The sequence below is a fragment of the Trichomycterus rosablanca genome, chromosome 12 (genome assembly GCF_030014385.1).
Source record: "Trichomycterus rosablanca isolate fTriRos1 chromosome 12, fTriRos1.hap1, whole genome shotgun sequence".
NCBI lineage: Eukaryota > Metazoa > Chordata > Actinopteri > Siluriformes > Trichomycteridae > Trichomycterus > Trichomycterus rosablanca.
In genome coordinates, this window is record NC_085999.1 from 2,878,668 (window position 1) to 2,903,928 (window position 25,261).

Below are 25,261 nucleotides of genomic sequence, written 5' to 3' on the forward strand. Positions count from 1 at the left end.
AATCGCACCGGATGGTGTACGTTCGTGGAGAATACGGGCATCTCACTGCCGCCGACTTTCTTCGGAATTTCCTTTTCAGCAGGGAAAGCAAAGCTCAGTGATATTTATCACACTGACACACTCTCGACTCCCCGTGAACATGGTTCAGGTTTTTGCTAAGGATTGGAACAAGCCATTGACTGCACTCTGCTGTGGTAGTTATCAAATGCCAGTCAGCTCTTTGTGAGATGAGAAGCCATAGTCGTGCAAGCTAGCATGCAGCGGAGACCTTAAAATGCTGGTGCTAATTTGTGTCGTCCTCCACGTACTATGATGAACAAGTAGCATTTTTTAAAGATTTTTCCTAAGAGGCCAGTACGTAATAATTGCAGATCAGAAAGTGTGTGTACCCGTGTGTACTTGTGTGTGCCCGTATGTGGTTGTGTGTGAGTGTGTGTGGTGTCTTGTGTGGGTACAGTGGCTCAGACAAATCCAGGAGAAACCTCCTAACAGTAAAGGGTCCAATTTCTGACTTTGACCTGTTGGACATTTGCTATGTACTGTAGAAATTCCATACTGACACTTATTATTTAATTATTAATACTGAAATTATTTTAATTAGCTTTTAGTATTTTTTTTATTTATTTTTTTAACTTTGTGTTCTAGTGGTCAGTCCATGATCATCTGTACTTAGTTTTAAGTGTAAAAACACCTAGAGTAGTATAGTTATAGTATAGTTGTAGTATAGTTGAAAAAAAACGTCTCCAACGGGTCGATAGTTCATCGTTGCACTGTGATGTTCTTGTGTGTGTTTGTTTGTTTGTTTGTTTGTCATTTTTGTGAATGTTACCCAGCAAAAAACATTATTTGTCCTCATTTTTAATTAACCCTCATTTATACCTGGTCATTAATGCTTCTTAATTATTAGGGTTATACCACATTAAGGTTATTCGCTTTTACATTGAGGTCTTTATGCACCCAAGATTCCATTAAAACAAATTTACATTTGGAATAGCAAATCCCCCCCCCCCCCCCCCCCCCCGATTAATTTTTGTCTTTAGCAGTAAAATGAAACAGCAAATTAACAAAGAAAATGACTAGATACAAATAATGATCTTACAATTTACTGATAGTCTGTATGGGTTACATCAAGATTAAACAACCAGAGAGGTGCATTTTTTGAAAAAAAATGCGAGTGTGATTGCCGTGCAGCGGGTGGGTGGTGGCGCGTATCCAAATGCTGTATCCCAGCAGTGGTGTCATTAACGGGCTGTACGATTTAGAGTTGGAACGGCATCGATATCTCGAAATTTCAAAAAATGAATGTAAGTCAATGTTGCCAAAAAAGCGCATAAAAACGGGCGTGGCGGGCGAACGGGCGGGCGGATCCAAAAGCTGTATACTAGCAGGTGTGTCATTAGAGCAGTGATAGCTCAGTGGTTAAGGTACTGGACTAGTAATCTAAAGGTTGCTGGTTCAAGACCCACCTCCGCCAAGTTGCCACTGTTGGGCCCCTGAGCAAGGCCCTTAACCCTGAATTGCTCAAAATTGTGTTCAGTCATAACTGTAAGTGGCTTTGGATAAAAGCATCTGCTAAATGCTGAAAATGTAAATGTAATGTAAATGTGTCATTAACGAGCCGGACGATTAGAGTTGGAACGGCGTCGATATCTCAAACTTTTAAAAAATGAATGGAAGTCAATGGGGCCAAAAAAGCGCATAAAAACGGGTGTGGTGGGCGAACAGGCGGGCGGATCCAAAGCTGTACATAAGCAGTCCATTCCTCAATGGGCCGGACGAAGAAACACGGACAAAAAACGGGTGGAATAATAAGAAAAAGAAGAAGAATATGACTAACGAATAACAATAGTGTGATTGCCTACTGTAAAATGCTTCAGTTGTGATGAGGTACACAAAAGAATATTTAAGTTAATAAGTTGCACAATGTCAGTGTTTTTTTTATGGTTGTGCACCTTACTGGACAACAAATTATTTTTACACTGTTGAACCTATTTTTATTTTTGTTGATTTACTCTCAGTGTTTTGCAGCAGATTCTGTAAAATATGTAACATGATACTTGTGTATTTTTTACTGGAAAATGTTTTTCTTTATTCTTTACTTTCACTTAAGTATTTGTAACTTCACTTATTGTAACTCACTTTTGCTACTCAGTCCACCTCTGTTCATTACTGGATTAACTGCTGTGAAGGTTTTATTATTTATTTATTTCTAGTTATTTGATGTTCTTCCTAGTTTCTTCCTAGAAATAAAACATACTCCACTAGAACAACAATATTTATAGCATTAAGATTTATCCAAGTATTATTTCTAGAGCTTTATGGACTCAAAATGTAATGAAGTGTTATTCCACTAGCATTGCAGCTATATTTTAATGGTCTATACCTGCTTTTATACACAGAGAGTACAATTTTCTTTATTGTTCAGTTTATTTACTAATATACTGTATGAATAAACTTTATAGTTACAAAAGTCTATCGCTTTAGATGTCAGGGACAGGAGCTTAAAATACCACACAATGCTTCACTTTACAAAGTTTGTTCTCGCTGCTAAATTGACTGAAAAAGTATATATTACATTTAGTTCAGTGGTACCAGGACTGCTGTAAACATGATATGATGGTCCATAGGCACCGTTCATATGTAGTATTAATTTATCTTAAATTAGTTTTTAGGGTTTTTTTTTCTTGAATGTACTTTTGTTTGCATCGAATATTTACAACAATTAAGTCGTTTTTGTCATGTCCACTTTTCTGACTATCATACTTTGTATACTTCCAGTGAATTATTTTAGTTATCAGTGGTAGGTAAACATTTTTAAACATTGATTTATTTATTAGTATAATATGTAGATATGAACACAAATTGCATATGAATGTGTTATCACTGTTACTACAGACTGTTGTGGTTCATAAGATGTGTGTGTGTGTCTGTGTTTTTTATTTGCTTTTACAGGGATTAAATAAGATTAAATTTACCTGTTTTAATGTGTTTATTTTATTTAATTAAAGTGTAAAATAGATATATACACTTAATCAGCATGGTGTAAATCTGATTTGATACGCTACAAAACGAATTATGTCAGAATATCAGAATGTGAGAAACTTTGCGTTACAGACCAAAGATCATTTTATGCATCTACACTTTTATCTTCCTTGTTACACTTTGCTCCATTTTATTTTGTATATTTATGCAGTTTATATATTTTATAATACGATTATTGTGTAGTTTGTGTAAGACTGTCTGTGTGCATTTGTTTCTCAGAACATTTTTGTAATGTACCAGCATTATGATGGAAACTGTTAGACTGGAGATATTGTATTTCTTTGTTTTTTTAATAAATATTTTGTTGCAGACATTACTTGGTACTTTTAATGATCTGTTATTCGTTTCAGTTTTTATTTACTTTAAGTGTATAATGGGCAAAAACATGGTGAGGTTCATTTTATTCTGGAGCAATGAACTGCAAGATTTGTGTTGAATGCAACTCAGTAAACTAGCCTAGGCCTCAAGATAAACACTTTAATATGTTTCCAAATCTTAAATACTAGATAGATGATAGAGTGCTGAATCAAGATTATGGTAGAAAAATGCATGCTTTTTTTTTTACTGCTTTTTTATTCATCACACAAAACAGTGCACACAACTTCCAACATGTATGAGATGCATTTGTAATCACAGTTAAAATAATAATAAAATTATAATAAAGACCCATCTCTTCTCACAACATTTTCATTCTACCGCTTGAACCTATATTTCTAACCTATCCTCACACACTTCTGTTTGTTTTTGTTTTGTTTCCACTCTCTATTACTGTACAGCGACCTTGAGCTTGGTTAAAGACGCTATATAAGCTGAACTTATTATTATTATAATACTTAAGAAAAGAGGTAGTTACAGTTCTTGCGTTTCAAGCATTATTGGTAACCATTTATTTTAAACTTATCTGATCTTAGCTGTAATCTTGTTGTAGTTTTTGTCCATAATACAAACCTTTTTAATGTTGGGGGGGTGTTGACACTGCTATTGTTTTCTTTACTACTAAAAGCAGAATTCTCAAGAAAAAATCAAGTCCCCGTCGGTCACGTTATCAGGTGGTATACCTAATATATACAGTGCAGGATCTAATGTAAATCTAGTTTAGGGCAGTCCCAAAATGTATGGGTCAAGTCCCTCACTAGTCCACAGTTCCTCCAACATAGCTCAGATGTCTTACTATATTTTGATGTAACAGAAGGGGATAAAACTCTTTTAAACCAAGTGAAATTTTAAAAATCAAAAGTTGTACTTAATTAAAATTTAGTTTTAAAGATTTACAGGGCGAAACATTGGAGACCCTGGACAGGTCGCCAGTCCATGACATGGCACACACACCAATTTTAGTACCTCCAATTAATCTCACTGCATGTATTTGGACTATGGGAGGAAATAGGAGTACTATTGGTGGGTAGCACTGTCATGGGTAATGGGTTTGATCCCCAAATGAGCCGGTCCGGGTCCTTTCTGTGTGGAGTTTGCATGTTCTCCCCGTGTCTGTGTGGGTTTCTCCAGGCTCCGGTTTCCTCCCACAGACACAGTCCAAAGACATGCAGTCATGTTAATTGAAAACCTTTATTAATTGACCTTTGTTAATTGACTTTTTTGTCTGCGTTAAGTGTGTCCTCAGTTTCCAAACTGTTAATAAAGGGAGTGGGGGGCGGCATGGGTGGCTCAGTGGGTAGCACTGTCGCCTACAGCAAGAAGGTCATGGGTTCCATCCCTACGTGGGGTCTTTTCTGTGTGGAGTTTGCATGTTCTCCTTCTGTTTCCTCCCACAGTCCAAAGACGGTGCAGTCATGTTAATTAGAGACACAAAATTGTCCATGACTGTGTTTGACTTTAAAGCCTGTGATCTGATGAATCTTGTGTAACGAGTAACTACCGTTTCTGTCATGAATGTAACCAAAGTGTGTAAAACATGACGTTAAAACCCTAATAAATAAATAAATAAATAATATTATGCATTATGTTCCAGTAAACATGAGGCATTTTGATAGTGAAGCCACGCCCCTGACACTCACACATCACGTGAGCTAGATGCTAACGTTCAGACTGTCATGGTAGCCGGGAGCCCGAGAGGAGCAAAACATTTACTCTTATTATTGTTTCTGTGTATTAATGTAAAATAAAAATGTCGCTCCTCGTTAATATATCAGCCTTTATGTCGCCTACGAGAACTGTCTCTCAGTGTTCGGTTTGGTAGTTAAAAGTCCTGTATTGTTACTCGATATTTATCTAATCTAATCTGTGCTAGGCAGTCTTTCTCCGAGGCCACTGTAGCTAGCCGGCTAAGCTAAGCTAAACTAAGCTAAGCTAAGCTAAGCTAACGACAATGCAGGTTGAAACAGCAGGAATCCGAATGTCCGAGAGTGACGGCAGGCTGGAATTACACACACACAGCTCGTTCAGGACGACCTCCAAAAGCTGGCAGTACAGGTATGCTTTTATTTCTGACTGATATGTGGTTTAAAAAGTCCTATCAACACCAATAGGAGCACTTTGTAGTTCTACAATTACTGACTGTAGTCCATCTGTTTCTCTACATACCTTTCTAGCCTGCTTTCACCCTGTTCTTCAATGGTCAGGACCACTGACATGGTGGTGGTGTGTTAGTGTGTGTTGTGCTGGTATGAGTGGATCAGACACAGCAGCTCTCCTGGAGTTTTTAAACACCGTGTCCACTCACTGTCCACTCTGTTAGACACTCCTACCTAGTCGGTCCACCTTGTAGATGTAAAGTCAGAGACGATCGCTCATCTATTGCTCCTGTTTGAGTCGGTCGTCTTCTAGACCTTCATCAGTGGTCACGGGGCGCTGTTGGCTAGATATATTTGGTTGGTGGACTATTCTCAGTCCAGCAGTGACAGTGAGGTGTTTAAAGACTCCAGCAGCGCTGCTGCGTCTGATCCACTCATACCAGCACAACACACACTAACACACCACCACCATGTCAGTGTCACTGCAGTGCTGAGAATGATCCACCACCCAAATAATACCTGTTCTGTGGTGGTCCTGTGGGGGTCCTGACCATTGAAGAACTGCGTGAAAGGGGGCTAACAAAGCATGTAGACAAACAGATAGACTACAGTCAGTAATTGTAGAACTACAAAGTGCTTCTATATGGTAAGTGGAGCTGATAAAATGGACAGCAAGTGTAGAAACAAGGAGGTGGTTTTAATGTTATGGCTGATCAGTGTATATAAAACCTTGTGAACTGATAATACGCATAATAGTACGACACGGTTTGTTTGTAATCCCACATTTAGTGGTTGTTTTCTATTGCTGTGTGACGTGTACTGTACTTAAGAACATATGCTTAATTTGGTCACCCTTCTTGACCAGTGAACAAACGTACTAAAATGGACTTATACAAGTCATTGATGGTCAGATAGAATCACCACTGAAGTGAGACAGTATCTGATTTAAAGCCCAACTGCAAGAGATTTTATTAGAGCCATGTCATTAAAAAAAACATAAAATGAAACAGCTCAATAGCTGCTGCGGGTCAAACTGAAAATCATCCTGTTGTTGCTGCTACTGTTGATAATAATTCTCGTGGTGTGTTTGCTCTCAGTGCCAGGTCGAGAATTCCATCACAGCCTCACCTTCAGCAAACTTCTAGTTTCATAAGTACTGTTGTGCAGTTGGAAACGGAAAAGCACTTTAGGTACAGCATGGATCGTTCTGATTTGGATAAGTGCCATAAACACTAATAGCCCTCGTCGACCGATGTGGGACGAGTTCTAGTCCAATTTGAACAGTTCGGTGCATTTTTACCAAAAATAAATAGGTCCCGAACTGGGAATGTTCGTTCCCAGCGTCACCCAAGGAACAGTAGGTTTTCCAGTGAAGACATCCGTAGGCATGACAGGTTTTAGAGGAAAGGAAACGTCTTCTTATCACCAGTAGTTCATCCATGCTTGATTTTTGGATCAAACAAACACCTGTAACAACAGCACAAATGCTCACAGGTAGTTTATGTGCTCTGTCAGATTGCTACTACTGTTTACTTCTGGTGTGCGATGTGCAGCACCTTCGGTTGATGACGCATTCTTGGTTCCACTAAAAACTGGTGCAAATCCTCGACGGTTCTCTGAATAGCACCAGGATTCTAAGAAGCCTGAATGGAACCGGTTCAAGATTCAGAGTTGTTTTGGTTAAACAGGGCTATAAGAAAACAGCATGGCTTGTTTACATTCCTCCTGTCGGTCAAATTATAGAAATGCGTTCAGGAGACCTTCTGTCCACCTCCATCGTTACCAATCACAAATGATAACATGTTATGGTGGAGGGGTATAAAACATTCTGTCAATGTGGTTGAACCGGTTAATTACTAACATCCCTAGTTTTACTTTCTGTTCGTCATTACTGCTTCTACTAACGTTTAAATGGTCTGTGAGAATAATTAAATTTGACTTTCGTATTCATTATGGATCATTTAAAGACTACTTTAAATGAATTCTTGATCAGTATTCAACAGAAGCCTTCATATAGATCAGACCTGGGCATAGTAGAGCTCGGCCCACGAGACATCCCCAACCGGTCCCGCATGAGGTCAGTGGCAATTAAAAATCAGACGTCAATAAATGTACATCACACACGCCATATAACAGGATTGTATTTATTTTGACGGGAGCGCTAGTTCTTTAAACTTCCGCAAGTGTGTGTGAGACGAGTGTATAAAGCTTCAGCGTTATGTGTCGGCGAACAGAACCGAGTGTGATTGATAGAGATGGTCGAGTTTTTAACAAGACATGAACTTCTAAAGTATTTATTTACTAAAGTCAGATGTAAAGCTGTTTAAGGATCACAACTTATGCTTTAAATCGCTGTTACGGTACTAAACAGAGAAATACAAGAACATGAACGATGCGGAGCGTCACACCTGAAGCTTCTCTAACTAAACTGCAAAGCAACAAGGACCTTTTAATTAACACATCCAGAAATGAAGCAGTCAGGACCAGCTTAGTGATTTTAAAAAGAATATCCAACAATAACAGAGGACTAAAAAAAAGCAAATGAGGTGATTAGACTCCAAACAAAATAGCAAAAAAACTTTGTGTAAAGTTTAAAAACCTGCACATTTTGTTCACATTTGTTTTTGAGAAATTAGTTGATTAAATAGTGAAATAATGTTGATGTTTTTACTCTGCCTACTTTTCATTTTCTGATTGTAACATTTAAACAGTAACAGATGATCAGAACTGTATAATTTACTGCTTTTTATAAAGAGATCAAATTAAAATTGAGCAGAATGAAGTTCACCCCATTGGTTCGGCCCTCCACAACAGTCCCAGTTTCTTATGTGGCCCCTTGGAAAATTTAATTGCCCACCCCTGAAATAGAGACAACATATCAGTAAATTGCGTGTTATTAAAATAAAATTAACATTTAAAATTTCTGTATCTGTTTTTAGTGATCACATGGAAAATGTGGACGGGTATTTAATGAAGTACACAAATCTGGTGACTGGATGGCAGTATAGGTAAGTACTTTCTGAGAAGCATCAAATATTTTGCTTAGATTTGCATCATGTTTTGAAGTAAAACTGATAATACAACACATTTACGTTTACGAGATTCTCAACTCCTCGGTTCGGCTGGGTGCCATCTAGCGGGCATGATTGGCAGTGCCTGCACGGAGGGATGATCGGACTATGTGGGTGGGGTCTTCAAGCGCTGTGTAAGGACCCTGATTGGCGGATAGAGGCGCCCGTGCAGCGTGAATGTGTGGAATAGGGTTCTGTTAAGGGCTACCCACCTCGACTGCAAAAAATCGGGGATCCCCTGCAGCGGAAGATAAATTGACTACGCTAAATTGGGAGAAAAGCTCAACACATTCACGTAATAAACACTGAGGACCCCAGAATGGAAGCACCAAGTCAGGTGTGCAAACTAGCTGCTTTTTATTTTGATTTAGTCAATGAAACAGCCTATATGTGAATGTAAGCAAGAGTTTACACATTTGAACATTTAATGCAGCAAAAGACTTGACATGGTTCATGCCCTGCACATGTAAAGTGAACGGGTCACTGAAGTATTTTCACTTGTACTTGTGAGCAGACTGTTTAAGCAGATGTCAATACTGTACCAGATTTAAAGGTGACAACTGTTTATTTGCTCTCTATCCTGTCTAGATTCTTTGTGCTGAACAACGAAGCGGGTCTGCTGGAGTATTTCGTAAACGAGCAGTCCAGACAGCAGAAGCCCAGGGGCACGCTGCCTCTAGCGGGTGCAGTGATCTCCCCCAGCGACGAGGACTCGCACACCTTCACCGTCAATGCCATCAGCGGGGAGCAGTACAAACTCAGAGGTGCATTTCTCTTTTTATTCTACTTGCTCGCTCAGCAGGATTTTGTGCAGCTCATTAAGTTCCGGGCTGCACATAAGTGAAGCAATAATGGAAATGTCAATACTTCCCCTTTTCTATTACAGTAGAGCACTAAGTCTTACCCATAAGCTTCTCATACATTAAAGAACTTTTTTAAATGTTTATGCTGCCAAACTTTCACATAGACAGATAGACAGACAGACAGATAGACAGACAGACAGATAGACAGACAGATAGATAGATAGACAGACAGACATATAGACAGACAGACATATAGATAGATAGATAGACAGACAGACAGACAGACAGACAGATAGATAGATAGATAGATAGACAGACATATAGACAGACAGACAGACATACATACAGATAGATAGATAGATAGATAGATAGACAGACAGACAGACAGACAGATAGACAGACAGATAGATAGATAGACAGACAGACATATAGACAGACAGACATATAGACAGACAGACAGACATATAGATAGATAGATAGATAGACAGACAGACAGATAGATAGATAGACAGACATATAGACAGACAGACAGACAGACATACAGACATACATACAGATAGATAAATAGATAGATAGATAGATAGACAGACAGACAGATAGACAGACAGACAGACGTATAGACAGACAGATAGATAGATAGACAGACAGACGTATAGACAGATAGATAGATAGACAGACAGACATATAGACAGACAGACAGATAGATAGACAGACAGACATATAGACAGACAGACGTACAGACAGATAGACAGACAGATAGATAGATAGACAGACAGACATATAGACAGACAGATAGACAGACAGAGAGACAGACAGACATATAGACAGACAGATAGACAGACAGACATATAGACAGACAGATAGATAGATAGACAGATAGACAGACAGACATATAGACAGACAGACAGATAGATAGATAGATAGATAGATAGATAGATAGACAGATAGACAGAGAGATTGTTAGATAGACAGACAGATACTTTATTTGTTTCGAGGGAAATTACACTGGTCAACAGAGATTTTGTTTCTTGAACACTTTTGGGTGTGTCTTAGGTATTTTGAGCTGCTGATAACAAAAATCACCTCAAATTTTTCCTATCACCATTTTATTGATTCATGCCTCAAGGCTGTCTTGTTATACAGTGACAATGTCTATCCTTCAGTACCTGTTGGTATGCTTTACACATGAAGGAAACATACCAGGACATGGAACTGTTGTTGAAACACATCAAGTACAGCAACTACAACTGAAACAGCTGGAGATTTAGAGTGGCACTGCTTCTTGGATTGCAGCTCAGATATACCAAGTATTGCTGCTTCATTTGCAATTGGGACAGTCATAAGAAGAATCATATTACACTAAAAATAACTGGCCAATTCATCAGAATTTGACCCCAGGGCAGAACAATATTGCACATAAACCACTTGTGGACCCAAAAAAAAAAAGATATTCACTTCACTTAAAACTCGGGCTGATGAAAATTTTTATAAAGGCAACGAACAAATAAAAAGCAAGAAGAGTTCGCAAGAATAACTGATACCATGATTAGTGAAGGCATTTCTGTTGGTCCACAAATGTGACACATCATGAATGATCAGTTCAAAGAGCTGGTGGTGAGACCTGAGAAAATCACTTGGAAATCATTCCAGGATGTTGTTGAAATTTTTTTTTTTGCAACTATCGAGCGCCAAACTTCATCAAGCTGGGTGACAACCTTCTTCAAGCTTACAAAGTGATGAAGTGCAACGTCACTGAAAATTAATTTCCTGCATTTCTTCCCTAATCTTGGTGCAGTAAGTGATGAGCATGGCGAATGCTTTCACCAAGACATTGCCACAATGGAAAAATGTTACCAAGGCCACTGGAATCCGTCAGTGCTGGCTGACTATTGCTGGACACTAATACGAGATGCACCAGATGTTGAGTAGAAACGAAAATCAGCAGCAAAACACTTTTAGCTCAGTTGAACTAATGACACGTATAAGATTTAAATGTGTTATAATCAGTAAAGTTAATCTCATGTTTCTCAAAATTTCTATGTGATACAGACAATCAGAAACTACATTTGTGTTCAGATCAAATGGGTCTGTCACAATCACCAAAAAAATTCAAGGAAACAGAACTTATTGGTCTCCAGTAGTTTAACAAGCAAAAGAAGATAAATTAAAACAAATAAAGTAAGTAAGTAAATAGGATGTACAAGGTACTAGCAAATGTACAACTTGCATATATACAATCCTTAAAGAGAGTAGTCGTTCCCTTAAATAAACCTGTTTTTTGCCGCCCTCTTGTGAAAAAGTCAGATTCATGATACAAAAAGCGAGAAAAAGTGACACAAAATAAAGAATAAACACAATAAAAACGCAATAGAAGTACAACACCGATTACATGGCGGCGCCTAGATGGTACACATAAATTGAAGCACGATTTCGTATAACTCGCTGATCCAGCTCTCAGGGTTGCATGATGAGAGATTGTTTTTGTGTTTTGTTTGTTCCTCTCAGCTGCCAATGCTAAAGAGAGGCAACACTGGGTGAGCAGGCTGCAGATCTGCACCCAGCATCACACAGAGGCGATGGGCAAGGTGAGGACGCTCGCTTCTTTTACTGTTGGTACAAACCCCATCTCTAGAAATGTCGAGTCGACTTTTATTTAACTGATGGGCGACTCGGTGGGTAGCAGGTCCTGGGTTCGATCCCCAGGCAGGGCGGTCCGGGTCCTTTCTGCGTGGATCTCCCGTTACTGTTGTCACCTCACCCCCAATCAAGGAAGACCACGGTTGGCCCACTGCGACACAGACAAGAGGCCCACCCACCCTGCAGTAGTCACAACCGGCCAGCAGAGGTCGTAATTGCAGCAGCAACGAGGAACCCTGGGTTTCCTCCCACAGTCCAAAGACAGACGTGCACGTGAGATAAATTGTAGATACAAAATTGTCCATGACTGTGTTTGATATTAAACTTGTGACTACCTCTCCTGTCATGAACCAAAGTGTGTAAATCATGCAGTTAAAATCCTAATAAATAAATAAAAATAATTCATATTTGTCTGAAGAAAGTACAAAAGAATTACTTGGTTGTATTTTGTTAATATAAAGGCGTTTAATTTGGACGTTTGAAGCAGCGTTCCTCGTTGCTGCTGCAATTACGACCTCTGCTGGCCGGTTGTGACTACTGCACGGGGGGGTTGCTCATCACACATGGCAGTGCGAGGCTCTTTGCAGCCCTCATTGATTGGGGGTGGGGTGACAGCAGTGACGAGAGACAGATCCAGTTGGACACGACTGGATCGGGTGAATAAGAGAACAATGACAAAACAGTGGATAGAAGAAAGAAAAAAACAAACCAAAGGCACCATGACTGGTATAACTAACCCCCAAATTACTGGGTTAACTAGTTAGAAAGTACTATTTGTAGAATGAAGTGGATTTTTTCATGTCTGTGCCCGTTGGGTGCACTGTTTGTGGTGGACAGTTTTATATGATTTGCTTTCGTCCTGAAGACAAACCCACCACTAAAGACCCGCAGTCTCTCTGCGGCCTCGCAGGGCAGTACCAGTTCCCCGGCGTCCCAGCGCAGGATGAACCAGAACACTGGCTCGCTGTTCAACCGTGGATCCTCGACCTACGCCAGCAAGCGTCTGACGATACGTGACCATCTGGTGGAGGCTCGGGAGGTGAGTGCCACGTATATGCAGTTTACACCGATCAGCCATAGCATTAAAACCGCCTCCTTGTTTCTACACTCACTGTCCATGTTATCAGCTCCACTTACCATATAGAAGCACTTTGTAGTTCTACAACTACTGACTGTAGTCCGTCTGTTTCTCTGCATGCCTTGTTAGCCCCCTTTCACCCTGTTCTTTAATGGTCAGGACCACCACAGAGCAGGTATTATTTAGGTGGTGGGTCATTCTCAGCACTGCAGTGACACTGACACGGTGGTGGTGTGTTAGTGTGTGTTGTGCTGGTATGAGTGGATCAGACACAGCAGCGCTGCTGGAGTTTTTAAACACCTCGCTGTCACTGCTGGACTGAGAATAGTCCACCAACCAAAAACACCCAGCCAACAGCGCCCCGTGGGCAGCGTCCTGTGAGCACTGATGAAGGTCTAGAAGACGACCGACTCAAACAGCAGCAATAGATGAGCGATCGTCTCTGACTTCACATCTACAAGGTGGACCGACTAGGTATGAGTGTCTAATAGAGTGGACAGTGAGTGGACACGGTATTTAAAAACTCCAGGAGCGCTGCTGTGTCTGATCCACTCATACCAGCACGACACACACTAACACACCACCACCATGTCAGTGTAACTGCAGTGCTGAGAATCATCCACCACCTAAATAATACCTAAATAAATAATAAGAACAAAGCATGCAGAGAAACAGATGGACTACAGTCAGTAATTGTAGAACTACAAAGTGCTTCTATATGGTAAGTGGAGCTGATAAAATGGACAGTGAGTGTAGAAACAAGGAGGTGGTTTTAGAGGGTTAGACATTAGGTTAGACTAAAGATACTGGGGGTAACAGATGTTAAGTATATATAATATGATACAAACCTTTCATCCCTGCATTACTTATTATTAGTAAGTGATGTAATTACATGTGTATTTTTGTCGTGCAGATGATGAGCCAGGCGCAGGACCAACACAGAGACTTAGTGCAGTGCATCGAGCGCCTGCCAGCCAGCCATAACCCCTCCCCGCTGGATCAGGACCTCCTGCTGCTCAAAGCCACCTCCCTGGCCACGATGAGCTGCCTCAGTGATTGCCTGCACATACTGCAGCTGCAGCAGGTGGCTCGGCACAAAGTCCCTCTGGGAGGTAACGACGCACCTTCAGCAGTGTTAATCTAATCAGTTTACCATGTTTGTGTAGTCATAGACTCATAAAGTAATAGAGTGAATGTACAGCGCTGGATAGTACAGCGGGTATATCTGAATACATACGTAGACTACTTACACCGATCAGCCATAACATTAAAACCACCTCCTTGTTTCTACACTCACTGTCCATTTTATCAGCTCCACTTACCATATAGAAGCACTTTGTAGTTCTACAATTACTGACTGTAGTTGTTAGCCCCCTTTCACGCAGTTCTTCAATGGTCAGGACCCCCACAGGACCACCACAGAGCAGGTATTATTTAGGTGGTGGATGATTCTCAGCACTGCAGTGACACTGACATGGTGGTGGTGTGTTAGTGTGTGTTGTGCTGGTATGAGTGGATCACACACAGCAGTGCTGCTGGAGGTTTTAAACACCGTGTCCGCTCACCGTCCACTCTATTAGACGCTCCTACCTAGTCGGTCCACCTTGTAGATGTAAAGTCAGAGACGATCGCTCATCTATTGCTGCTGTTTGAGTCGCTCGTCTTCTAGACCTTCATCAGTGGTCACAGGACGCTGCCCACGGGGCGCTGTTGGGTGGCTATTTTCGGTTGGTGGATTATTCTCAGTCCAGCAGTGACAGTGAGGTGTTTAAAAACTCCAGCAGCGCAGCACAACACACACTAACACACCACCACCATGTCAGTGTCACTGCAGTGCTGAGAATGATCCACCACCTAAATATCACCTGCTCTGTGGTGGTCCTGTGGTGGTCCTGACCATTGAAGAACAGGGTGAAAGGGGGCTAACAAAGCATGCAGAGAAACAGATGGACTACAGTCAGTAATTGTAGAACTACAAAGTGCTTCTATATGGTGAGTGGAGCTGATAATTTGGAGAATGATAAATCCTGTAGCCCAGCATCTCATGGAAACATGGTGATGATTTCCTTTCACCTGTATTTGTAGAACGTGTGTTCATGGTAGCAAATCAGTTAATCCAAGGCCACGTTCTTGTAGTATTAATGACCTGTGGCTCGACCACGGAGTGGAATAAAGTTCCATAATGGATGAGGAACTGTATCCCTCTCGATAGGCCAGTGCAGGTAACCAGAGCTTCGAGGGCGTCGCTCGCGTGAGCCGTTCGCCGGCTTCCCCAAAATGTGCTGCCGTGCGTCTGTCGTGAATCTATTTTACTAATGAATCGAGCAACCTTCTGTCTCGGAGTCTCCGAGTGGCCAGTTTTCCTCCATCGACGTGTATTTTTGTTGCTTCAAGTATCTTACAAGCCCTATCATCAATGTTGCAAGCCACAATGCTACTCATAATGCTGCAGAGCTTAGTACAGGTGTACTTGAAATTCAGCACTGACGTTAAATTTGATCCTGTCGACAAGCATGCATATTTTATCGCTCGCTGAAAGAACGAGAACACACGAAGCGTCCAGCAGTCGGTGGGGTGGAACGGTATTTTAGCTGCTCCGTGGCTCCTGTTAGATTAGCAGGTCTGCGCTCGGATATAAAATGTAATGTAGCGTTTGCGATGAGTTAATCGTAGTCGGCGACTTATTCCTCCCGGAAAAGTTGATCTGTGTGCGAATGTGAACGTCTTGCCATCAGACACGTACGGTTGTGGTTCTAAGCTCTGGCTTGTTGCCCCTGCCGCACGTAGGGTCCGGTGACATGAGCAGCTCAGAACAAGGCTTCGTTTGCCCCGCAGGGCCGACCATCGAGTGGCTGGAGCCCAAACTGCCAGAGGTCCTGAACAATGGTGGCACCCTGGCCAGCATCGGAGACGACGGCAAGACGCGAGGCGAGGATTCAGAATCGGCCGAGATGGAGTCCTGCGACATTGCTGGGGTAGGAAACGTTCTTCTTCACTAACTGTTTGTAAGACTAAAATAGCTAAAATGTCCATAAAAAAAAAAAAAAAATGCTTATAGTGTAAACATCAGTTTAACACTTTAATGGTCTGCTTAACCATGGAGTCTAAATACTTGGGTAAAAATAAGCTGTATTTTGTTTGGGCCGGATCTACTGCTTGGTTGACGTGTGTTAAACTCAAAAATATTGGTAGATAACATTGTGGTAAACTTGAAGTTTCATCATTTTTGTGATCGTCTCAACTGTTTAGTAAAGGCTCATTAAAAAAATACAGTGTGCACTTATTAAAAACTATTAATTGGTTGTTGTTGGTATAGTCCCAGGAATAGTAATTTTTTAAACACTATTTACTTGGTGAGACCATTAAAGGGTGAACTGAGCTTACTAAGCTAAAAGTCTGCACTGTGTGACATGGATCAGTAATATAAAGATTTCCTATTCATACCCATCAACCGTTTATCCTAGTCAGGGTCGTGGCGGGTCTGATTTCCAGTACAGTCTATGCCAGTCCAGGGCTTGGGCCACCCCCTCCTCAGACACAGCCAATCGTGTCTATGTCGATGCCCGATCGGGCGGTAGCACCTCCGACATTCAAACTATTATAACCGACCTTATATTTCTTTTAATTTTTTAAGGAACGGGAGTTTCTTGGGAAAACAGACACATAGAAAAAGTTTAGTTGGAGTCACCTGTTACAGTTTAATGTGCACATGTTTGTTAAATAAAGGTCATAATGCTGTTGTCAGCAGATAATACTGCACAGAGTTGTACTAATACTGTGTGACAGTAATTTAACGAAGGTTTTTTTATCCAGAGCGACTTACAGTACTGTGACAGTATGAAGTCTGAGCGATTTAGGGTTAAGGGCCTTGCTCAAGGGCCCAACAGCAGCAACATGACAGTGGTGGGGCTTGAACCAGTGAGCTTTTGATTACATTTACATTTTTGGCATTTAGCAGACGCTTTTATCCAAAGCGACTTACAGTACTGGGACAGTATATTGTCTAAGCAATTGAGGGTTAAGACCCTTGCTCAGGGGCCCAACAGCAGCAACCTGGCAGTGGTGGGGCTTGAACCAGTGAGCTTTTGATTACTAGTCCTGTACCTTAACCACTAGGCTACGACTTTCCTGTTGTGACTAAATGGAACATTAGTACAATCTGACCTTGGCTGATGTGTTATTATCTTATTTAGTCAGATGTCCGGTCATTATTGTAAAGTCTTAATGAATAAGATCACCTGGCTTTAAAAAGCAATATTTAATGACGGGCGTTCTCTCAAAAAGGAACTTTATATGCTTTGTATGGGGTTCCAAGTAACGTACATCTATTTACTGATGACTTATACAGGATGAATATAAAACCGGACTTGCCGTGACCCCGACCAATATAAAGTGGTTGATGAAAACAAAATGAAAGTGAATTAAATATTAGTTTGTTTAAGGTTATTGTGTGAGTGAAATGTCTGAAGAATAACAGATTAAACCTGTCGCTCCTTTTTATAGCTCATATTAGTCATTCCTATTTATTCATTTATTCAAGTCTTTTTTTAGTTGTTTTGTCCTGAGGAAACGGGAACATCTGGAGTCAAGACCAGGGTGTGGGCACGAGCTGGATTTGGAAAGAATCCTGCTATAGTTTTTAGGTTACAGGAAATGTCAATAAACCAACCCAAGCCAAGTCAGAGCCGTAGATATTTCCAGCAGATTCTCCCGCAGTGGCTCAGAAAATCCAATGTTTATAGATTTACTGCTGTTATTAACAGCTACTCAGAGTGCATTACTGAAAAGGAAGAAAAACAAATCGATGAATAGATCGAGGAATAAAAAGAGCCACCCAGCCAAGCGTCCAGTTAGGGGGGGTGGCATGGGAGGTGTGTCACATGGAGCTTAGTCCACACACGATGGATTGGCGTCCTGTCTGGGGTGTGTTACTGCATTGCGCATAATAATTTTGGGGAAATCGGACCCACACAACCCTGACTAGGATGAAACATTAAAATGGAACATAAGAACGCTTATAAAACAGGACCCTTTAAAAAAAAAAAAAAAAAATATATATATATATATATACAGTGTATCACAAAAGTGAGTACACCCCTCACATTTCTGCAGATATTTAAGTATATCTTTTCATGGGACAACACTGACAAAATGACACTTTGACACAATGAAAAGTAGTCTTTGTGCAGCTTATATAACAGTGTAAATTTATTCTTCCCTCAAAATAACTCAATATACAGCCATTAATGTCTAAACCACTGGCAACAAAAGTGAGTACACCCCTTAGTGAAAGTTCCTGAAGTGTCAATATTTTGTGTGGCTACCATTATTTCCCAGAACTGCCTTAACTCTCCTGGGCATGGAGTTTACCAGAGCTTCACAGGTTGCCACTGGAATGCTTTTTCACTCCTCCATGACGACATCACGGAGCTGGCGGATATTCGAGACTTTGCGCTCCTCCACCTTCCGCTTGAGGATGCCCCAAAGATGTTCTATTGGGTTTAGGTCTGGAGACATGCTTGGCCAGTCCATCACCTTTACCCTCAGCCTCTTCAATAAAGCAGTGGTCGTCTTAGAGGTGTGTTTGGGGTCATTATCATGCTGGAACACTGCCCTGCGACCCAGTTTCCGGAGGGAGGGGATCATGCTCTGCTTCAGTATTTCACAGTACATATTGGAGTTGGTGTCCCTCAATGAAATGTAACTCCCCAACACCTGCTGCACTCATGCAGCCCCAGACCATGGCATTCCCACCACCATGCTTGACTGTAGGCATGACACACTTATCTTTGTACTCCTCACCTGATTGCCGCCACACATGCTTGAGACCATCTGAACCAAACAAATTAATCTTGGTCTCATCAGACCATAGGACATGGTTCCAGTAATCCATGTCCTTTGTTGACATGTCTTCAGCAAACTGTTTGTGGGCTTTCTTGTGTAGAGACTTCAGAAGAGGCTTCCTTCTGGGGTGACAGCCATGCAGACCGATTTGATGTAGTGTGCGGCGTATGGTCTGAGCACTGACAGGCTGACCACCCACCTTTTCAATCTCTGCAGCAATGCTGACAGCACTCCTGCGCCTAGCTTTCAAAGACAGCAGTTGGATGTGACGCTGAGCACGTGCACTCAGCTTCTTTGGACGACCAACGCAAGGTCTGTTCTGAGTGGAACCTGCTCTTTTAAAACGCTGGATGATCTTGGCCACTGTGCTGCAGCTCAGTTTCAGGGTGTTGGCAATCTTCTTGTAGCCTTGGCCATCTTCATGTAGCGCAACAATTCGTCTTTTAAGATCCTCAGAGAGTTCTTTGCCATGAGGTGCCATGTTGGAACTTTCAGTGACCAGTATGAGAGAGTGTGAGAGCTGTACTACTAAATTGAACACAACTGCTCCCTATGCACACCTGAGACCTAGTAACACTAACAAATCACATGACATTTTGGAGGGAAAATGACAAGCAGTGCTCAATTTGGACATTTAGGGGTGCAGTCTCTTAGGGGTGTACTCACTTTTGTTGCTGGTGGTTTAGACATTAATGGCTGTATATTGAGTTATTTTGAGGGAAGAATAAATTTACACTGTTATATAAGCTGCACACAGACTACTTTTCATTGTGTCAAAGTGTCATTTTGTCAGTGTTGTCCCATGAAAAGATATACTTAAATATCTGCAGAAATGTGAGGGGTGTACTCATTTTTGTGATACACTGTATATATACAGTGGAACCTTGACTTAAGAGTTTAATTAATCTGTTCCAACCCCCCAAAAACCACACCGATTTTTTTTCATTTTTTGTTTTTAAATAAGAAAAGTGTACTTTATAAATAACAAATAATGTATAAAAAATAATAACACATAATAAAAGAGAATGTAAAGAAATAAACTTGTTGTTGATGTTCCCGCCGTCTGCTGCACCAAATCCCCTTAAACAGGGCTCTAGACTAACGTTTTGCACTGGTTGCACTGGTGCGCTTAACTTTTTTTCTTAGGTGCACCAGCACAAAAGTTAGGTGCACCCAAATTTTTGACCGCATCGCATTTAACACCGCAGTTTTACAGGTTCACTTTTTTTTTTTTAAATCACTGTCCATACAGGCAATATTGACTTGTAAATAACTAACAATCTGGTCAACATGGCCTCGTCTGATGATCTGTTTGCTGCTGCCTGCCGCTGAAAGGCAGTGGGGAGAGGGGACACTTGGGCAGTGCATTTATCGCCACATGTAATGTGTTTTATAGATGCATTGGGCTTTTTCAGCCTTTCAATTCGAAATGTATTAGAACCAGTCACAAATACACTATTGCCGGCCATGGTCTTCCCATGCTCTTTACAGTTAATTATAGTATTATAGACTAATTATAGCACACTTATAAAAATTATAAAAATAATAATAGAGTAAATGTGTATGTGTGTATATCTATTTATGTGTGTATGTATATTTAAAATTATATGTATATATATGTGTGGGTTTGTGTGTGTGTGTGTGTGTGTGTGTGTGTGTGTGTGTGTGTGTGTGTGTGTATGTGTGTGTGTGTGTGTGTGTGTGTGTGTGTGTATGGGGCTCTAGAGTGTTAGAGTGTAATCTTAAATGCAGTGCATTATATTATCGGCTTTACTGAATCTTTTACACAGATTCCCAAAATCGCTTGCGGTGCCACTCACTGCGTATTTTGACTACATGTATTGTAATATATTTTGGTCTTTTAGTTATTTTTATATTTTACTTAACGAAAACATTGTCGTGTTTTTACTTTCACTATCGCCGCACTTTACCGCTAGCATTAGCCCCTTGCTACTGTAGAGGGTCGTCTCACCTAGCCGCTGTCCGGTGGGGATGCTGCGGGTCTTTTGCTGTGCGGTGGTGGAGGTGCGGGAATAAAGGCACACGACAGGGTAGAGTCACTTTAACTGTTTAGTCAGGACTTAAGTGAGCGTTACAACACTTTACACCGCCGAGCTCCAGAACCCGAACTTCCATTCTGGGGACATCCGGCGAGTCTCATATACAAAACTAAACTTACTGCAGAACGTCCGAACGCACGTGTATAAACCTGGTGCTGCATTCTGATTGGCTGAGCTGAATGTCGCTCACATATCACCGCTACAATAATGTCCCGCCCTTCACTATCTCTGATTGGTTTAGACCATGATATTGGCCTAATGTGTGTCTGTTGTTTTTTTTTTAGTCGCACCATTGAGAAAATAGGTCGCATGTGCGACCAAATTGGTCGCACTCTAGAGCCCTGCTTAAATGTCTCGCGCCTTCTCACAGATGATGCTTTCGGACACGGTATCTCCTGTGAGCTGCTTCTCCGTCAACCACACCAACAATTTGAAATTGGCGGGTGGCGTAAGCTCGCTCGCTCGCCCGCAACTCAGATCTCGGCTCGTATCACAAAGCAAAAAATTGACCAAGCGACGGCTCCTATCTCGACGGCTGTTCGCCATTTAGCGGGCATAATTGGCAGCGCCTGCAGCAGGTACTAATTGGCCACCGTATCTGCTAGGGCGGGGACGAACGGACTATGTGTGGGTGGGTGGGTGGGTCTTCACACGCTGTGTAAGGACCCTGATTGGCAGAAGAGACGCCTGTGCAGAATGCACGGGCGAGAAGAGGAGGTCTGTGCACGTGTCGGAAGATGCGTGAGAAGCGACACGCTCTCCTCGGATGCAATCGGGTATCCCAAATTGACTGCGCTTAATTGGATGGAAAATGGGGAGAAAATGCATTAAAAAAAAAAACAATATTAGAACCTTTTTAAGGTATAAAGATGACGTGCTATTATTTTAAGTAAACTTCAGTGCATCTTGTCAGGCTGAAAATAATCTATCCCACAAAAATGATCATATGACTGTAATGTGTCTGTAAGGAGCAGGAGGATATTGATACAGAAGAGGAACAGGAAGACACCTTATCGGTTGAGGAAGAGGAATTGGGAGCGGTAGAGGAAGAACGCAGCGTGATCCTGCACCTTCTCTCTCAGCTTAAACTGGGCATGGACCTTACCAGGGTGAGAACCACGCCTGCGATTTCCACGTCAACACATTTTCATATATTCGGTCATTTTAGTCACATAAAAATGAAACACTTTGAATTATATAAACATATTATTAGCACACACACACACACACACACACACACACACAGCTCATGTGAATAAAATGAACCTGATTAATGTAAGAAAATGAACCAAGTGCAGCTTGTAGATTAGGAAAGGTAGGCTTAGGTTAAGATAGGCTACCTTTGCTCGGATCTTGGTTTTACATTACATATTACACACATATGTAAATATATAGTGTATATACAGTGTATCACAAAAGTGAGTACACCCCTCACATTTCTGCAGTTATTTAAGTATATCTTTTCATGGGACAACACTGACAAAATGACACTTTGACACAATGAAAAGTAGTCTGTGTGCAGCTTATATAACAGTGTAAATTTATTCTTCCCTCAAAATAACTCAATATACAGCCATTAATGTCTAAACCACCGGCAACAAAAGTGAGTACACCCCTTAGTGAAAGTTCCTGAAGTGTCAATATTTTGTGTGGCCACCATTATTTCCCAGAACTGCCTTAACTCTCCTGGGCATGGAGTTTACCAGAGCTTCACAGGTTGCCACTGGAATGCTTTTCCACTCCTCCATGACGACATCACGGAGCTGGCGGATATTCGAGACTTTGCACTCCTCCACCTTCCGCTTGAGGATGCCCCAAAGATGTTCTATTGGGTTTAGGTCTGGAGACATGCTTGGCCAGTCCATCACCTTTACCCTCAGCCTCTTCAATAAAGCAGTGGTCGTCTTAGAGGTGTGTTTGGGGTCATTATCATGCTGGAACACTGCCCTGCGACCCAGTTTCCGGAGGGAGGGGATCATGCTCTGCTTCAGTATTTCACAGTACATATTGGAGTTCATGTGTCCCTCAATGAAATGTAACTCCCCAACACCTGCTGCACTCATGCAGCCCCAGACCATGGCATTCCCACCACCATGCTTGACTGTAGGCATGACACACTTATCTTTGTACTCCTCACCTGATTGCCGCCACACATGCTTGAGACCATCTGAACCAAACAAATGAATCTTGGTCTCATCAGACCATAGGACATGGTTCCAGTAATCCATGTCCTTTGTTGACATGTCTTCAGCAAACTGTTTGCAGGCTTTCTTGTGTAGAGACTTCAGAAGAGGCTTCCTTCTGGGGTGACAGCCATGCAGACCAATTTGATGTAGTGTGCGGCGTATGGTCTGAGCACTGACAGGCTGACCCCCCACCTTTTCAATCTCTGCAGCAATGCTGACAGCACTCCTGCGCCTATCTTTCAAAGACAGCAGTTGGATGTGACGCTGAGCACGTGCACTCAGCTTCTTTGGACGACCAACGCGAGGTCTGTTCTGAGTGGACCCTGCTCTTTTAAAACGCTGGATGATCTTGGCCACTGTGCTGCAGCCCAGTTTCAGGGTGTTGGCAATCTTCTTGTAGCCTTGGCCATCTTCATGTAGCGCAACAATTCATCTTTTAGGATCCTCAGAGAGTTCTTTGCCATGAGGTGCCATGTTGGAACTTTCAGTGACCAGTATGAGAGAGTGTGAGAGCTGTACTACTAAATTGCACACAACTGCTCCCTATGCACACCTGAGACCTAGTAACACTAACAAATCACATGACATTTTGGAGGGAAAATGACAAGCAGTGCTCAATTTGGACATTTAGGGGTGTAGTCTCTTAGGGGTGTACTCACTTTTGTTGCCGGTGGTTTAGACATTAATGGCTGTATATTGAGTTATTTTGAGGGAAGAATAAATTTACACTGTTATATAAGCTGCACACAGACTACTTTTCATTGTGTCAAAGTGTAATTTTGTCAGTGTTGTCCCATGAAAAGATATACTTAAATATCTGCAGAAATGTGAGGGGTGTACTCACTTTTGTGATACACTGTATAGTGTTTTCCTGTATAGATGTAATTTACTGCTGTTCCTACTGTTGTATAATTGTAATTGGCATTACGTAGTCAATATTTTAATTTTATTCTACTCTTCTTACTCTGTGCTGGAGCTTCTGTAACGCTCGAATTTCCCCCATGGGCGTCAATAAAGGAATCTTACCTTAGTAGGCAACAATTAGCCTCTAATTTAGATTTAAATCCACCAGTCAACGTCTTAAAGGAGACTTTGAATGTTTAGCATTATCATTAAGTTTGAATAGGACTTCAGCGATAAAACACGCTAGCACACATTTCGAACTCGTCGGTTTGAAACTCAGCTCTGCCGTCCGGCTGGGCCGGTCGCCCACGTGAACAACGATTGGCTTGTTATTCGTACAGGTTGGGAAAAGCCGGATAGGGACCTCATAACTGGTGTAATTGAGTTGAGGGATAATGCTGATCAGGGTGTGGCTCTCCGTACACAAAGCTGATCCGCATATGAACTCGTGACCAGTAAAGAGGAAGCATAACGCAATTGGGTAAAAATTTGACGCGCTACAAAATCAGGAGAAAAAGGGAGAAAATGCATAAAAGAAGACCTTCTTGCTCTCTTAGGATTTTAAATAGCAGCAGAACGGATGTATCTCTTAGATTCTATTTATTCATTTTCCCCTTTTTTTGCTTAATATCTCTCTTTTATCACTGCCCCACCCCATTCAAGGAGAGCCATGGTTGTCACACGCATGCAGCCAGAAATCACCTGCTAGGGGCGGGGTCTCACAGAGTGCAGTATTGCGTGTAGAGAGCCACATGCTGCCATCCGTGATTAGCCGCCACTTATGCAGCAAGACAGCCAATCGTGTGTCTGTATAGGCGCCCGGCCTGTCGATAGTACAGCCAGTATTTGAACTTGAGAGCTCAATATTTGAGCGGCAGTGGGCTAGAGAAATTTTCTTTGTCACGTTATGTATACATGGGTTTCTGCAACATTCTTTTTTTGTTTACTCTTAACTAGAGATGTACCGATCGGGGTTTTTGATGCCGATTTCGATCTCCGATTTCTTTTCAGAGCGATCGGCGCGAGTGCCTGACCAGGGGGTGTGGCGGCATTGCGAGATTTTTTTACTTCTAAAACTGAAGCAATTCATTTTTCACCCACGGGAGACAGATCTGATTAGTCTAACTGACCACGCTCACGCGCACGCAGGTTAGATGTGATACAGT

General features: G+C 41.6%; 1 protein-coding gene across 3 annotated transcripts in view; it reads left to right on the forward strand.

Moving 5' to 3' along the window:
* Positions 1 to 5,260: 5,260 nt before the first annotated feature.
* Positions 5,261 to 25,261, forward strand: part of osbpl11 (oxysterol binding protein-like 11) — a 31,362-nt gene continuing 11,361 nt past the window's right edge. Inside the window, exons 1-8 of one of the 3 annotated variants that reach the window (XM_063006024.1) lie at positions 5,261 to 5,472; positions 8,453 to 8,521; positions 9,173 to 9,348; positions 11,893 to 11,972; positions 12,890 to 13,063; positions 14,016 to 14,214; positions 15,890 to 16,077; positions 21,975 to 22,115. In XM_063006024.1, the coding sequence (XP_062862094.1) occupies positions 5,369 to 5,472; positions 8,453 to 8,521; positions 9,173 to 9,348; positions 11,893 to 11,972; positions 12,890 to 13,063; positions 14,016 to 14,214; positions 15,890 to 16,077; positions 21,975 to 22,115 (1,131 nt within the window). In that variant the 5' untranslated portion in view covers positions 5,261 to 5,368. The remainder of the gene's footprint in view (positions 5,473 to 8,452; positions 8,522 to 9,172; positions 9,349 to 11,892; positions 11,973 to 12,889; positions 13,064 to 14,015; positions 14,215 to 15,889; positions 16,078 to 21,974; positions 22,116 to 25,261) is intronic. The other 2 variants (XM_063006025.1, XM_063006026.1) reach the window with 2 other exon arrangements.